Raw genomic sequence first — 14,097 nt, 5'->3', positions numbered from 1 at the left:
TTCTGAGTGAATAAATGAAGTCTCGGCACACCACTTCTGAAAGGTTGCCGACCCGTGGTCTATGAGATATATCTTCTGCAAACACTATATATTCAGCTACAGAGAAAGATTATTCAGTGTAAACCACACTAAATAACAGATTGCTAGGTTTACAGCAAAGAAATATATTCTCTCTTAGCACATCCCCTTACCCTCAGAAAAACCAAAGGAACCCTTAGGGTGATTGGTTGGGTATGACTACACAGCAAAGAAAAACCTGCAGTGGGCCCATGCCAGCTGACGGGCTTGCTGGGTTCGGGCTGTGGGGCTGTTTCATTACTGTGTAGACTTCCACTTTTGGGCTGCAGCTCAGGCTCTAGGACCCTGAGGGGTGGGCGGGTCCTAGAGCCTAGGCTTTCTCAACCAGTTGAAGTGAGCTGTAGCTCACAAAAGCTTATGTTCAAATAAATTTGTTAGTCTCTAAGGTGCCACAAGTACTCCTTTTCTTCTTTCAACCAGTTGTAATTCAAGGCAGATGCTTTCAAGTTCAAGTGGCCTACATTGCTGCAGTCTAGGTGCGAAGCAACAAAGGCATGTTTCACAGAGGACAGGTGGTGGGTCATTCACAAGGGCATTCTAGCCAGCTGGAGATGGCAGAAGTTGTTACTTGCAGATATGACTATGTCAACAGTCGGTGTTGAACAGTTCAGAAAAACTCCTGTGTTGCAGGCTGCCTTGATGCAATGTGGTTGTGTGTTTCATTAGTGGACTCAAGGCATGTTTTCAGTTGGGTTGTCTAAGGGTTAGATGACAATGGTAAATACGTTGACACCTGGCTGTGACAGATGTGACAATATCCTACAACATGCTGGACAAACTTTATTGAATTAAGTTAAATCTTGTATTTTTAGGCATTCATTGCATTCAAAATGCAAATCTTAGAAATATGGGCCTGGAAGGGACCTCAAAGTCATCAAGTTAAGCCCTTTGTGTTCTGCCAGGACCAAGGAAATCTAGACCTCCCCTGTTAGGTGTTTGGAGGTTTTTAAAAACACGTTGGCCAGTGACGGGGATTCCTCATCCCTTTCTTCCTTGGAAGCCTATTCCAGATCTTAACTCCCTTATATTAGGAAGTTTTTCCTAATATGGACCCTAAATCTCTCTTGCTGCAGATTAAAACCATAATTTATTGTCCTGCCTTCAGTGGACATGGAGACCAACTAATCACTTCCTTTTTATAACAGTCCTTAATTTCTGTGTAAACTGTTAGCATGTCCCCCCTTGGTGGTCTTGTCTCAAGACTAAACATGCCTAGATTTTTTTTTTAATCTCAGGTTCTGAGCTGAAGCAGTGGTGAACTTGCTTGAACTTGACCACAGGAGAAAACCCTGTGTGGAGTTTGAAGGACTAATCATGAACCAAAGCCCTTGTTGGAGTAGGGGAGTGATCTCTGTTAAGCTTATTAGCATGCATGTAGGTTCTTTTATTGTTTTTAATATATTTTCTTTGTAATGTTTTTATCTTACCACACAGTTCTTCCTTAGAAAGAACTGTGTGGTAATTTGTGACTGTGGCTGTAATAATGTGTACCATCTTTGAGGAGAGAAATGAAGCAAGGCCTGCTTTTAGGCAGACGATCTTTCGCTGAGACTATCACAGTATAGTCGGGGAACTATGTTGCCTAGAAATACCCTGCTCAGAGGGGGGAGAGAGATGCGGGTCTCCACCCAAGAGAGCTGTGGGCTGAGAAGCTGGGAGCCTGGAGTGAGTGCCTTTGCTGGACCATAGAGGGGAAATTCAGGTGCAGTTGCCCTGAACTGTGTGGCACTGTTTGTGCAACTGCTTCCCATCTTGCTTCTGCTGGTAGTGAATTATGGCCAGGGTATTCCTGAAATGGTGGTAGCTCTGCCATGGGCTCAGGAGGGGGAGCATACGATCCTGTTTTCATTAGCTGGGCCAAAAATAGCGGAACTGGTTCTTCATCTTGACCCATGAAGTTACATTAGAAAGTAATCCTGAATGGTATCAGGGACAAATGCCCATATTTGGCTTATGCTAGCCTGCTACTCATTTGTCCCCTCCTCTAGGGCAGAGCACTTATTAATGATTTTTTTTATGTTAATATTTCTAGCTGTCTTGTTCCTCCATGTACCTTCTTGCACCTCTACCACACTGAAAGTGGGAACAGTTGCTGGGGGTGGGGTGTCTTTGTTTGTTTGAAAAGTGTGTGAGGCAGGTGAGCAAGCTGGCAGCTGTGAGCAATTGATAACTAGTGGAGCTGAATCAGGTATAAAGTCTATAACTGCACAGATTCTGAGTAGCGCACATGAAAAAAGGAAGGAAACATTAGCCAACTGAGTTTGTCTACAGCAGTGGTTCCCAAATTTGTTCCGCCGCTTGTGCGGGGAAAGCCCCTGCCACGTCTGCAGGTTTGGCTGATCGCGGCTCCCAGTGGCGGCCAGTAAGTCCCTCGGCCCGCGCCGCTTCCAGCTGCTCCCATTGGCCTGGAGCAGCGAACCGCGGCCACTGGGAGCCGCGATCGGCCGAACCTGTGGACGCGGCAGGTAAACAAACTGGCCCAGCCCGCCAGGGGCTTCCCCTGCACAAGCGGCGGAACAAGTTTGGGAACCACTGGTCTACAGGAATGTAGCAACATATCAAGAGCAGCAGCGGCAAATAATTCTAGACTTAGGGGTGAGGGACTGTAAATAAGAACTGTTGCTATAGGTGTGTTACTCTTAAGGGCTGAGTGGAGGCTCTGAGCGGAGGCTCTGAGCAATGATTATAAACAAGGGGTGGTGCTGAGACCAATACCAAGGCAAATAACTCAGCAAAAAGAAGGGGAATTCTGAGGAAGTTCTCGGAGGGAGAGACTTAAGTTCCTGGTCTTTGAGGGCATGCCTACGCAACCTGCAGCATTGAGCCTCCAAGCCCAGGTCAATAGACTTGCATGGCCGGTCTTGTCTAGGGCTCTAAAAATAGTGCTGTCAATCTTGCCGTTCAGGTTCTGAAGCCTAGGGGTGGGTGTCACAGTCTGTGCTCCAGCCTGAGCCATAACTGAAAAGTGCTGTATACACACCTGTGTTCAGCATGGTAGTGCAAGCCTGCGTCTGTGGACGTGGGCTCGGAGGCTTGCTATCGTGGGCAGCCATTGGCTGTGTAGATGTACTTGACCGATTGTGACTTAGCTGCCTGCCTTGAAGTAATAACTTAAGTGGGCTATAGAATGGTACTAAACGAACTGAAATGTTCCACTGTGGAAGTTCCTCTGTCTGAATGAAGAGCAGGAAGGTTTCATTTGTATCGGGAGTCGCGTGGTTTTTGTTCTGGAGGAAAAATTAAAGGGGTTTGAAATACAGCTGGAGTCACTTCAGCAAGAAGCTAAACTGGATGAGAAAAACAGAGCTATCCCAAGGCATTACAGGTCAAGGCTAGAATGGCAGTGGTTTTCGTTAATCCACGTAGAAGTACCAGAGTTAGTTTCCCCCCAGAAAACTGTTCCTCTTGCAGGTGAAGTGGGATCTTTAGTGACTGTGAATAGTCAGGACTTCTAGTTCTGTCTTACTTGTATTATGTTGTTGTTGTTCAATGCTAATGTAATGTATTAACTTAGTGCATGGTTGATTAATTATTGAATCTTTAAGCCTTCAGTATTATGAAAACTGCATATAGTACTAAGTATCTGATTTTTCTGCTTTGGCTAAATTGAAACTGAGCCAAGTGTAAATGTTTTGGATACATAAATGCCAAGCAACTGAAATAAATCAAATCTAGCCTGTGCATCAAGCTTACCTGGTGGATTTCATGCACCTGAGGCTTGTTTACAGTGCATTTAGCTGCACTGTATGTGAGAAAGCTGCACTATCTCTCTTCCTAATTCACTCTTGCCAAAAACAAAACCACCAGCTGGCTTTATCTTGACTTGCAGCCAGTTGGTGCAAGAGTTGAGTCTGGCAGTGGCTGACACAACTGAGTGACTGCACTGCAAATGACTTTCCAGGTCCCCAGAATAAAAATAGCTACGTGGTGCCATGCTTTTCTGCAGAGGTGACATTCGGGGTTGACAGTTGATAGTCACTTTCCCTCCCTGGCTCCATACAGAGTTGATCCTGGGTAGTAAATGTGCTGGTAATCTGTTTTGCCCTCTAAAAAGGCAAGTTTTCCTCTACCAAACACTTTCTCCATTTGCTGCTACTTGACTGCCCTGGCTTCCATCTGCTGTATGAGAGCTACCTTTGCTGTTAGCCTCATTTTAAATATAAGTAAATTCAAAAATAGTGTTTCACAATTATTTTTTTTAGTATAAAGTCTCCAGTATAGACTGTAATCCCCAAGAGCTTTAAAAATTAAAGCCAGTGGGCAGTATATGGTATAAATATAGAGAAAATGATAGTGTGGATAAATAGTTCTGCCATTCCTTACAGTAGTAGATGATGCTGTGTTACCCATCTTCAGAATTTATTTTTTTATTAAAGAAACCTATTTTGAATTTATATTAATTAACTCTTCGCCCCCCTCCCACCAATAGTGTTAGTAAATGCCAGTGGATATAAACATAAGGATTCAAGTGCCTAGCTTTTCACTTGTCAGGGATGGGGAAACTGGAGGATATGGGTTTTTAAAGGTTTTTTCCCCCAAAATAAGCAACGTGAAAGCACTAATATTCTGTCCCCCCCATCTTCTCAAATAGATCACCTAAAGTGACTTGGTATTTATGAGGGAAGATTCCATTCCACAAAAATGTTTAATCTTTAAATCCAGCAAAATGATGCATTAGAGGAAGCCAAGTTGGCGGTTCAAAGATTTCATACTGAAGGATGAATAGTGAAGAGGAGTTCTTTGATGCCGTTACGGGTGAGTAAAAGCCAAACTGCAAAATAAAATTACAGTTTGTATGTGCTTGTGGTGAGCCAGAATGTAAAATCTGTTAGGAAATCAAGCACCATTATTACAATCTGTGATGAAAACCTTTTGAAGAAAAGGGAATACTTTTATTGCTGGTTTGAGCCTGGGCTAGGAACTCCTTAATGCTGGTTTTCCCTATAGCCTTGAATAAATCGTTTAGCCCCTCTGCCTCAGCTTCATGATCTTTAAAATGGGGATAAACTCACTAGACTGGTGAGGCTTACTGTTTGTAAAGCATTTTGAAAATGAAAACTGTTACATAATTGCTGAGTGTTGTTTTAACTTCAGTCGAGAACTTTCTCCGTGGTGTTTGAAGTGGAAAGTATTTTCTAGTTAGAAATTCATTAATATAAAACAACGCTTCTATGTAAGGAGCCAAAATCTTTGCTGTCCTGTGTTGCCCTCAGAAAAGCAAACATAAACCTCTTGAGACCTGAGTATTGTCACAGTACTTTCCTTTGAACTAATGAGGAACACTGGTTGCTTGTAATAGCCTTACATGGTTTTAAAGGTGAACTGAAATGCTTTTCAAAAATAAATTTATGTTTAAAAAAAACTTTTAAAGATCCCAAGTTATTAACCTCCTACTTCCTGAATGGTTTTTCAAATGTTAGGAATGGGAAATATTAGAAGCTGGCTGACTCAGGTGATTTTCTCCCTCCTTGCTGGAAGTGTGGAGTCATGTATTGGACCTGAGAACCCCTCGAACCCTGTGCTTATCTTATTCTTATGCAAAAAGAAAGATGATGGGAGGGAGGAAAAGGAAAAAGTCTCGGCAAAGGAAGCTCCAGGTCTTAGGATATGTCTACAATACAGCAACACAGCTGTGGTGTAGATGCTGCCTACATCAGTCAAAAGGGTTTTTCCATCTATGTAGTTAATCCATCTCTCTGAGGAATGGTAGCTAAATCAACGGAATAATTTTTCTGTTGACCTAGCCATGTCTGCACCAGGAATTAGGTCGACCCAACTGCATTGTACAGGTCATGAAACTTTTCACAGCCCTGAGTGATATAGCTAGGTCAATCTAATTTTTAAGCGAAGGCCAGGCCTAGGTCCTTTAAAGGGATGAGACCCCATTCCAAATCCAACTACTTTTTTGTGTGGACTTTGAATCATAGTGCTTTCAAAGTTTGCCTCTCTTGATTCAGGGAGCTGGGGCTGCATCACTTTTCCTATTGTGGGTTTTGCTGCTCCCAGACCTCTTCTCCTACTGGCTGCTGTCGTTCCCTCCAGCACACTGTTCTGGTGTAAGTTCCCTGTCCTTAGACTTCTGGCATGGTTTAGATGGGGAGCCACATTCAGTGTTGACTTTCTGTGGTAGGTTTTCCTGCTCCACCTCCTCCACTGTCTTATCTTACCAGTAGAGACTGTCCTCCCCTTGCTGTCCTCTCTCCTATCTAGCCATGTGGTTTGTAGCCTGCTGCCCTCTAAGGGCAACCTTCCAGCTTGCTAGTCTGGGCTACCTGTCCAAACCCTGTAGAGCAGTGGTTCTCAGCCTGCAGGCCATTTGCGGCCCAATCAGCACAGAGCTGTGGCCCAAGTGACATCCTCGGGACCATACAGATTGTATATATATTGGGTGGATGTGGTCCCCATAACACATCAAGATCTACATATGTGACCCACAATGGTAAATAGGTTGAGAACCACTGCTGTAGCGCATTGGAGTGAATCCCAGAACTTCTATTTAGACCCACCTGCTGGTGTGCTGGTGTCTCACCAGTGTTTGGAACAGGCCCTGAGGTCTTTCTGCAGTTGTCTACCTCACCTTGTTGTTTTTGCTCTTCTTTTTGCTGCTCCCAGCCCTGCAGAGTATGCACCTGCCACAGACTTCTCTTGTTGGGCCTCTCTAGGTTCTGGTGGGTCCTGATTCTAGCCAACCTATCTACGTTCTTGGTTGGTCCACGTGTCACTGATTTAGATCTATATTCCAAGGAGTGCATGGTCAGACTCTGGATCTTGATCATTCTGTGGAGTGTCCAGTCTGAGAGGAGTTCAAAATAATCACTTCTGGATTCTGTAGGACCTGAGGCCCCCAAATCTTGAATCAAAGCTGGATGCTCTTAGCAGAACCAGCAGTTTGCTCTTTCCATGGATATGCTCTCTTTCTCTATTGATCTTTCCACTGAAAGGGCAGATGTGACCTTCAAGCGTACAGATGCCCATCTTGTAGACCACTGTGCTGTCTGTGAGGACCAGGATACACTTGAGTTCCTCAATAGCCCAAGTTATGTTGTCTGTCCTCCTTATAGTTCCAAACTCACAGGAAGCAGTGGTTACTGTGATATCCTGCCTGTGCTTGTATCCGACTCTCTCCCCTGTGGACACTTGTTCTGTGCAAGAATGGATGCCAATCTGCTGGGGTGGGGAATCTACTTCTCTGTCTAGGCTTTTTCAGTGTGGAACAGACACTTCACCAAGGACCTGTGTGATAGAACTGCGTGTTGCTCACTTGTCCTTGCATATTTTGAGAATTCCTCTTCGTGGCACCTGTGTCCTGATTCATCCTCACTAAGTGAATGGTTATTGCACATGTGAGCAAGCATCAAGGAACCCAGAGCTTGTTACTTGAGGCACAAATCTTCTATCTTGTGTTTCTGGGTGGCGACTAGTTTCCTTGCATTCAGGGACTACATTAGGGAACTTTTATGCTTACCAGTAGGATGTACGTGGGAAAGTTAGTGCACAACACACTGGTGCGCATTAGAATTTACACTCCTGCTCGTGCAAACTAAAGCAACCCCAGAGATTCTTCAGGAAAATTATGCAGGTCAGGGAACAGGTTACTTTGATCGCTCACTTCTTGCCCAGGTTACTGCACTGCTTGGCTCTGTCAAGCTTGTCTTGGACTCATTAAAGACTTCTGTGCCATCTGGATCTGATGTGGTGAGACTCTGTTTCCTTCATCAGTTCTGCCAGACTTCAGGTGAATGGATCAGATGTGTTGAGTGGAAGAACTGCCACAGAAAGAGGAGAGTTCCTCTGGCTAGTTGCTGCAGTGATTCCATCTTTGCCAAAAAGAATGGTCTTGTTGATGTCCTCTTACCTTTGTTCCAAAGGTTAACCCTGAATACCATGAAATCTCCTTCAGCTGTCATGCAAGTACTAACCTCTCAACCTGGCATGTACCTGAGCAGGTTGCTCTTCCCCTCTTACTATTAATTTTTGTTCAACTTAGGTCATTTCTCTTTGGGGGCGGGAGAGACTGAAGCGTCAGCTGTTCAGTTGCTGGTTAATTCATGATTGTTTGTTTTTACCATCTGGATCTGACTCATCAGCACTTTCTGCTTCTGATTTTGCCTTCAAATTGTCTTGTGAAAGGTAAGCCCTGCCTTCTGTTGAAAGTGGCTCAATATAACTGCAGTCTGTTGTTAAAAACAAAACAAAACAAAAAACAAAACCAAACCAAAACTGGTTTATTTTCAAAGGATGGGGGAGTGGTGACCTCTGACTAAATACAATTACCATAAATTGTATTTATCATGGTTTACCATTCGGGTTCTCTCCCACCAGCCCTCTCCAGGTCTGAAGGCTCTTGATAGGTTACATCATGAATTTGATTTTCTTCCTGTCTAGTGACTAGTACCTGGAGTTTAAGCTTAGGAAGCTGATGACTGATAAAAGGGGAGGTCTTATGTCGTATGTACTCTGACTCATGGAATACTTTGCCTCCTTGCTTCCTGGTAGGTAGAGGTATAACATCGTTTGAATGGGCTGATTTTCCTTTGCAGGATGGGGAAGAAGAAAACTATGAAAAACAGAATTACTGGTAAGTCATTTTTCTTTAAACTCTTGAAATGGATTAATTTATGACCACGTCTAAATGTATGTTGTTTGAATGATTTTGGATCTACACTTTTTTAAAAGCATTTTGGTTCACCTTTAAAACGTACAGTTTGGGAGTTGTGTTAGAGGATTAAGTTGATCCTTTGCCATTGCTGCCTTCACAATCTTATTATTTTCCCCGCCTCCAAAACCCCACACCTGGTTTATACCTCACACCTTTTTACTACAGTGTGACTATCCTGTAACTAATGTTTATCTGGTGAATGCCTCTATATTTTGGAGGCGTTAATTAGTGATGTCCAAAGAAGAAAGAGATTTCCTAGAAGACTGTATTCTTTCAAAAAGTCCCACTCCAGTGTTATCATCACCCTCTCAGTAACATGTTCTGGATTTTTTTTAAAAGCCACTTCTTTTAGCTTTTCTAAGCAGTCCTACAGAGTCGTCTTCTCCCTTTTTAAAATTCAGAATTACATGCAGAGACAAAATTTGGCCAACTAACAATTTTAAAACTTTCTCAGCTGACTTGGCAGTAGATAAGCTTAACAGCTCTGAGAACTGGCTTAGAGTGAGCACGTGGAGTTGTTGCCATATTTAGTGATTACCTATGTGTGCTTCCTATTTTAAAATGTAGATAAAATTCAGTGAAAATAAACTCTGACAGAGCAGATTTGCCTATTTCTGATGTATTTAAGATAAGTTCTACCGGAGTTGGGGTTGAAGGTTTTTTGCCTGTCCTCAAAATTTGAATATATTTGTTTTGGAATTGTATAGTCATTGATGATGACCGGATGAAATTATGTTTTGTTCTGTGTGTAATCACCCTTTCCATCTGAACTAAATACATGTTGACGTATGAGAACAGCATGAGTGACTCATTTACTGAGGTGAAACAGAATGACTGGTATGTAGACACTGGGACACTTTTTCAGTTATTCTGAAATAATTATTCCCTCAAAGAAATTGCAAGGTTCTAGGCACAATCAAAGGGTTATAATTCCACAGTGAGATGCTTGTCTGAGAATCATGCCCTTGTCGACTGACTCAGCCTTTTATGGAACTTTCAGGTTGTTTTTTTTAAAGGCATGTTTAACTCCATTGGAAGTAGCTGGTAAGAATGATAGTATTCCATGAGATTTAACTACACTTTTTTTATTCTAAATGAATGTCCCTTTTACTGTGGATTGGTTAATGATAAGCATGTGTTTGAGACAGGTGTTTCAAAGTAGTGTTTATTTTAATCATCTATGTGTTACGTCTGTTATTGTTCCCAGTTAAGTGTTAAATCCCATTGGGATGTGTTTGTCATTACATAATTGCACACCTGGGAGTTTGGGGTGTAGCAGAAGGGATTAATGAGTGACCTCATCCTCTGTGCCTTATGCTAATTTTAAAATAATATCACACCACTAATACTTCCCTCTTCTTCTGAGATTGCTTAAAATTATCATGCTGGGAATGTAATTTTTTGTTTCAGAATTGTATAGCTTTCTGAAAGGAATTGCACTAATAGAACAAAGGCACTTCCTGGGAGCTAAAAATACAATTTCTGCTTTAATAATATCAAAATAATAGCTCTCCCATAGTTTATTAGTATTAAAACCCTTTAATGTTGGACTAAACTCAGATCAAGTTAAAAGCTGAATTACTCTCATCAGAACCTGATTCTTACTCCAAAAACCTGATCTAAAGTTAATGAGACTTTTTCATGCAAGCAGAGTGAAACTTGCCAATGTCATATTAGTTCCCTTGTTGTTGTTGTTGTTTTTTAAATTTTGTGGGTGGAATTGTGTTAGGAGATGATTACCTAAAAGAGACAAATGTGGGAGGGGAACATGAGAGAGGCTAGGAATGAATAGCTATTCGGCATAGGGGAGAGTGGGCCAAGGGCCTGCAGAAAGCACTCTGGCATCAGTGCGCTGCTTCTGCAGCTGCTCCTGCCAAATTCTGTCTCTGGCTGACTCCTCCATGCAGGTATTATATCCTAGACAGCATGGCAGGTGAAAGGAGACAGGGTGATGCATGGGTTCTAGTTTTCATGATTTGTTTTCATCCCCAGTGAGCTCCTGTTCTGGTGGCCCTAACTGGTGAAGGGCACTTGATCAGTTAAGTGTGCTTTTCTAGTCACTGAAAAAGACAGATGCTTTAATCTTGAAAGCATTTGGCTCGTGTGAGAGGTTCTGTTAATACTGATCCCCTAAATATTGGTTAGTGAGTTGAAGGAAGTAAAAGTCTTGATAAGTGAAGCATTTCTGCTGGCAAACTTCCTGTCGAACAGGCTGTCATACAAATTCAGGAGTTCCATTTTGGGTGTTTTTATCTGACTTATGTTTGTAGAGTGTGGATCAATGGATCATGTAGTTGAACAAAATTATTATAATTGCATTTAAATTTCAGCTCTGAAGTAGGGAAGACGGTAGACTTAATCAGATTAGACGCTATTGAGCAATTCACAGTATTACAAATTAATGTCACATGTTTGGTAGGATGAAAAAATTGGTTGAAGGGGCGCTATACTAAAGTCACACTTGGCTCTATGTGCTCTTGGAAACTAGGTCATATAACCAAGGTTCTGGACTCAGTGATATTTCATAGTAAACTGCATTGTGTATGTCTCCATTTTTAAGGTAAGTGTATATACTGCTAGGATATTACTAACAGGTGTGCAGTGTAAGCAGGTACTGTATGTAGAGTCATAAAGTTCTTGAGAAAGTTACTGACTTGTACTTGTTGTATACAGGCTTCGATTCCGACAATTCTTCAGGAGACTTTTCAGAAACCAATCATAAAGTTGCAGAAATGCTTGATCTGGATCCACCCCAAAGCAATAGGTCTGGAAGACATAATGGAGAGAGGCAGCTCCAAGAGAATGGAATTAAGAAACACAGGTAGGCATGTCTGCGTGCATGCTAACCAGTAAAGGAAACCTATCCAGTAGATGCAGTCACAATTTCAGGGTAACTGTACCTGTATTTTCCCCTTATGTGGTTGCTTTAGGGCACCCACTTAAAGGTTCCTGGCTCCCAGCTGTCACCTCGCTTGTGCGGAGACCTGCATCTCACTCCCTTCTCACTGGGGATTTTAAGGCTGTCCAGCTCCCTGCCTTACACTGTGATATCCCCAGTAAGCCAGACTGCCTAAACAGGCCTATGCCTGCGTGTTTCTTTCTCTGTGAAGGCTATGACCAGTGTTTTGCCTGCACTTACAAGTTACCACTCAGCTCCTTCTAAGCAAGCACTTCTATTTTTAAGCATTACAGAGAAAACCTAAAAAAACAAAAATTCCTACAAGCATGCTAAAAAACTTACCAGAGGTCACCCCCAAGTCCAACATAGGGCCTGATAGGTTAGTTCTTCAAAACCCACAGCTGGGTTTTCCCATTGTTACAAGTTCATATCCGTCTTAGATCCAGAACAAGAACTCAGATTGGATAGGTCAGCTGCTGCTTTATACAGCTCCAGTCTTTGATCTTGGCCTTCTGTAATAGGTAATCAGCAGACAATGGCTCTTTCCTTAGTATATAGTTTCAAAAAGCTGGCTTTTTGCATCACCAGAGTTAGGGACTTTGCATTAACTTCTCCCTAGGGATTCCCCAAGAAATCCACTTAACCCTTATTGTTCCAAAAGTCCATACTTGTCTGGCACATCTTCAGTATAGACTTTTCAACTCCCAGGTCTCACATCTGTCACATCTCCCACCTAGAGAAGTTACATACAATCCAAGCCCACAGTAATATATAAATTTAATACAGTAAGGTTTTTCAAGGATATTGTAGGACTTTGCCATACAGTATCTCTGACAGATGCTAATCACAGTGTCTGCTGTTGTTGAGAACTCTCCCAGAGAACCTGTCACCTGCACCCCTGCCAACTCTTGGCATCTTTGGTTTTCTCCCCTTGCGTGCATCTGACCTCCAGCCCTTTGCAACACACTTCAGTGGAAGAGGACACCTCTGGCCATGCTTGTTGCTCAAGACTGAGTGGAATGTTAGGCACTAAGGGCTTGTCTATACTACCCGCGGGATTGGTGGGCAGCGATTGATCCAGTGGGGGTCGATGTATCGGGTCTAGTGTAGGCAGGGTAAATCGACCCCCGAGCACTCTCCCTTCGACTCCTGTACTCCACCGGACTGAGAGGCGCAGGTGGAGTCGATGAGAGAGCATCAGCAGTCGACTCAACGCAATGAAGATGCCGTGGTGAGTAGATCTAAGTATGCCGACTTCAGCTACGTTATTCACGTAGCTAAAGTTGTGTAACTTAGATCGATTTCTCAGTGTAGACCAGGCCTTAGTTATCAGAACCTCTGTGTAGAAGTGCTGATAGGTATCTTTGGGATGGTCTGTGTGAAATTATCCATAAGTCAGTCTTTAAATTTAATAAAACAAAATAAACTGTTTGTATAACATACCTCATCTGAATACCTTGCAAAGCCCAATAAGGTAGGGGTGCCCCTTAGCTGAGTTACAGAGAAAAGAAAGTCTTGCAATTCTTGAAACCAGTCCCATCTCTGACCATTTCCTGGTCCCCCCCTTCCTTTTTTGTCCAGAGAGAGATCTCCCTTTTCTCTCATGGCTCTGGAAACAAGTTTGCTCTCCTGTGTTCAAATTGATTATCCTGGACCACTTCCCATTCCTATTTGCCCCAAGTAGCCTTCTGAAAATAAATAGACACAATAGGTATTGGCAAACATTTGCATTCCCCATCCTGCAGGAGGTGGTTAAGGAAGGAGAAGGAAGTCCTTTGATCATGTTAAATAGCTGCCTTTCGAAAGCTTAACTTCTTGGCTCAAGTGCAGCATTTCACAGAGCACCTTGCCTGAATGTAACCAGCTGGTACAATAGCCTTTCCATTAGGCAGACTGGATCCTCAGTGTGCGTCCCTCTTACTCATCATCCCGTAAAAGAAAATAAAAATTGACAGACTCCAGAGCTTTTTCAGAGTACACTTCAGCCCATATAATACTGGCTTTGATTGTCCCCTTCCCAAGGTCCATGTTTGAGCCATGTATGCTTCTTTCTGGAAGTCAGGTCAGATATGCCTGCAGCATCATTCCATCCTCACCCCACCCCCCTCCCCCCGGTCGCTCCCCACTTCAGGATCTGTTCTGGGCAAGGGGGTGGCAGCTGTGTGGGCTAGGGAGGATGTATGTTACCTTTTAGCTGGCCCAGTCAGGAATACCTAGAAAATATGCTACAGTCCTAGATCGTAGTGCTTTCGCAGATTCTCTCCTGATGTGGAGGTTGCTGTGATCTTGAGGTGTCTCTGATAGTGGAGTTGTGTTGCCAGGGTTTGGGGAGGTGAGTCCGGAACTTAACCATTGCGGAGTTGTGGGGCATCCTGTTGATCTCTGGGGATTATATGCGGGGGCTGCAGGACAATATGAAGGATCTGGGGATCTTCATGGAGACTCTCTGAGATATCCTGCA

At 43.1% G+C, this 14,097-nt stretch overlaps 1 protein-coding gene across 12 annotated transcripts in view; it reads left to right on the top strand.

Moving 5' to 3' along the window:
• Positions 1-14,097, top strand: part of OSBPL2 (oxysterol binding protein like 2) — a 50,289-nt gene that overhangs the window by 14,725 nt on the left and 21,467 nt on the right. For 8 of the 12 annotated variants that reach the window (XM_073309143.1, XM_073309148.1, XM_073309145.1 and 5 more), the window contains 2 exons: positions 4,670-4,833; positions 11,411-11,558. In XM_073309143.1, the coding sequence (XP_073165244.1) occupies positions 4,797-4,833; positions 11,411-11,558 (185 nt within the window). In that variant the 5' untranslated portion in view covers positions 4,670-4,796. Of the gene's footprint in view, positions 1-498; positions 571-1,313; positions 1,453-4,669; positions 4,834-8,574; positions 8,657-11,410; positions 11,559-14,097 lie in introns of all 12 variants that reach the window. The other 4 variants (XM_073309144.1, XM_073309146.1, XM_073309140.1 and 1 more) reach the window with 4 other exon arrangements.

The sequence above is a fragment of the Lepidochelys kempii genome, chromosome 13 (genome assembly GCF_965140265.1).
Source record: "Lepidochelys kempii isolate rLepKem1 chromosome 13, rLepKem1.hap2, whole genome shotgun sequence".
NCBI classification, from domain to species: domain Eukaryota; kingdom Metazoa; phylum Chordata; order Testudines; family Cheloniidae; genus Lepidochelys; species Lepidochelys kempii.
This window is presented reverse-complemented; position numbering and strand designations above follow the sequence as displayed.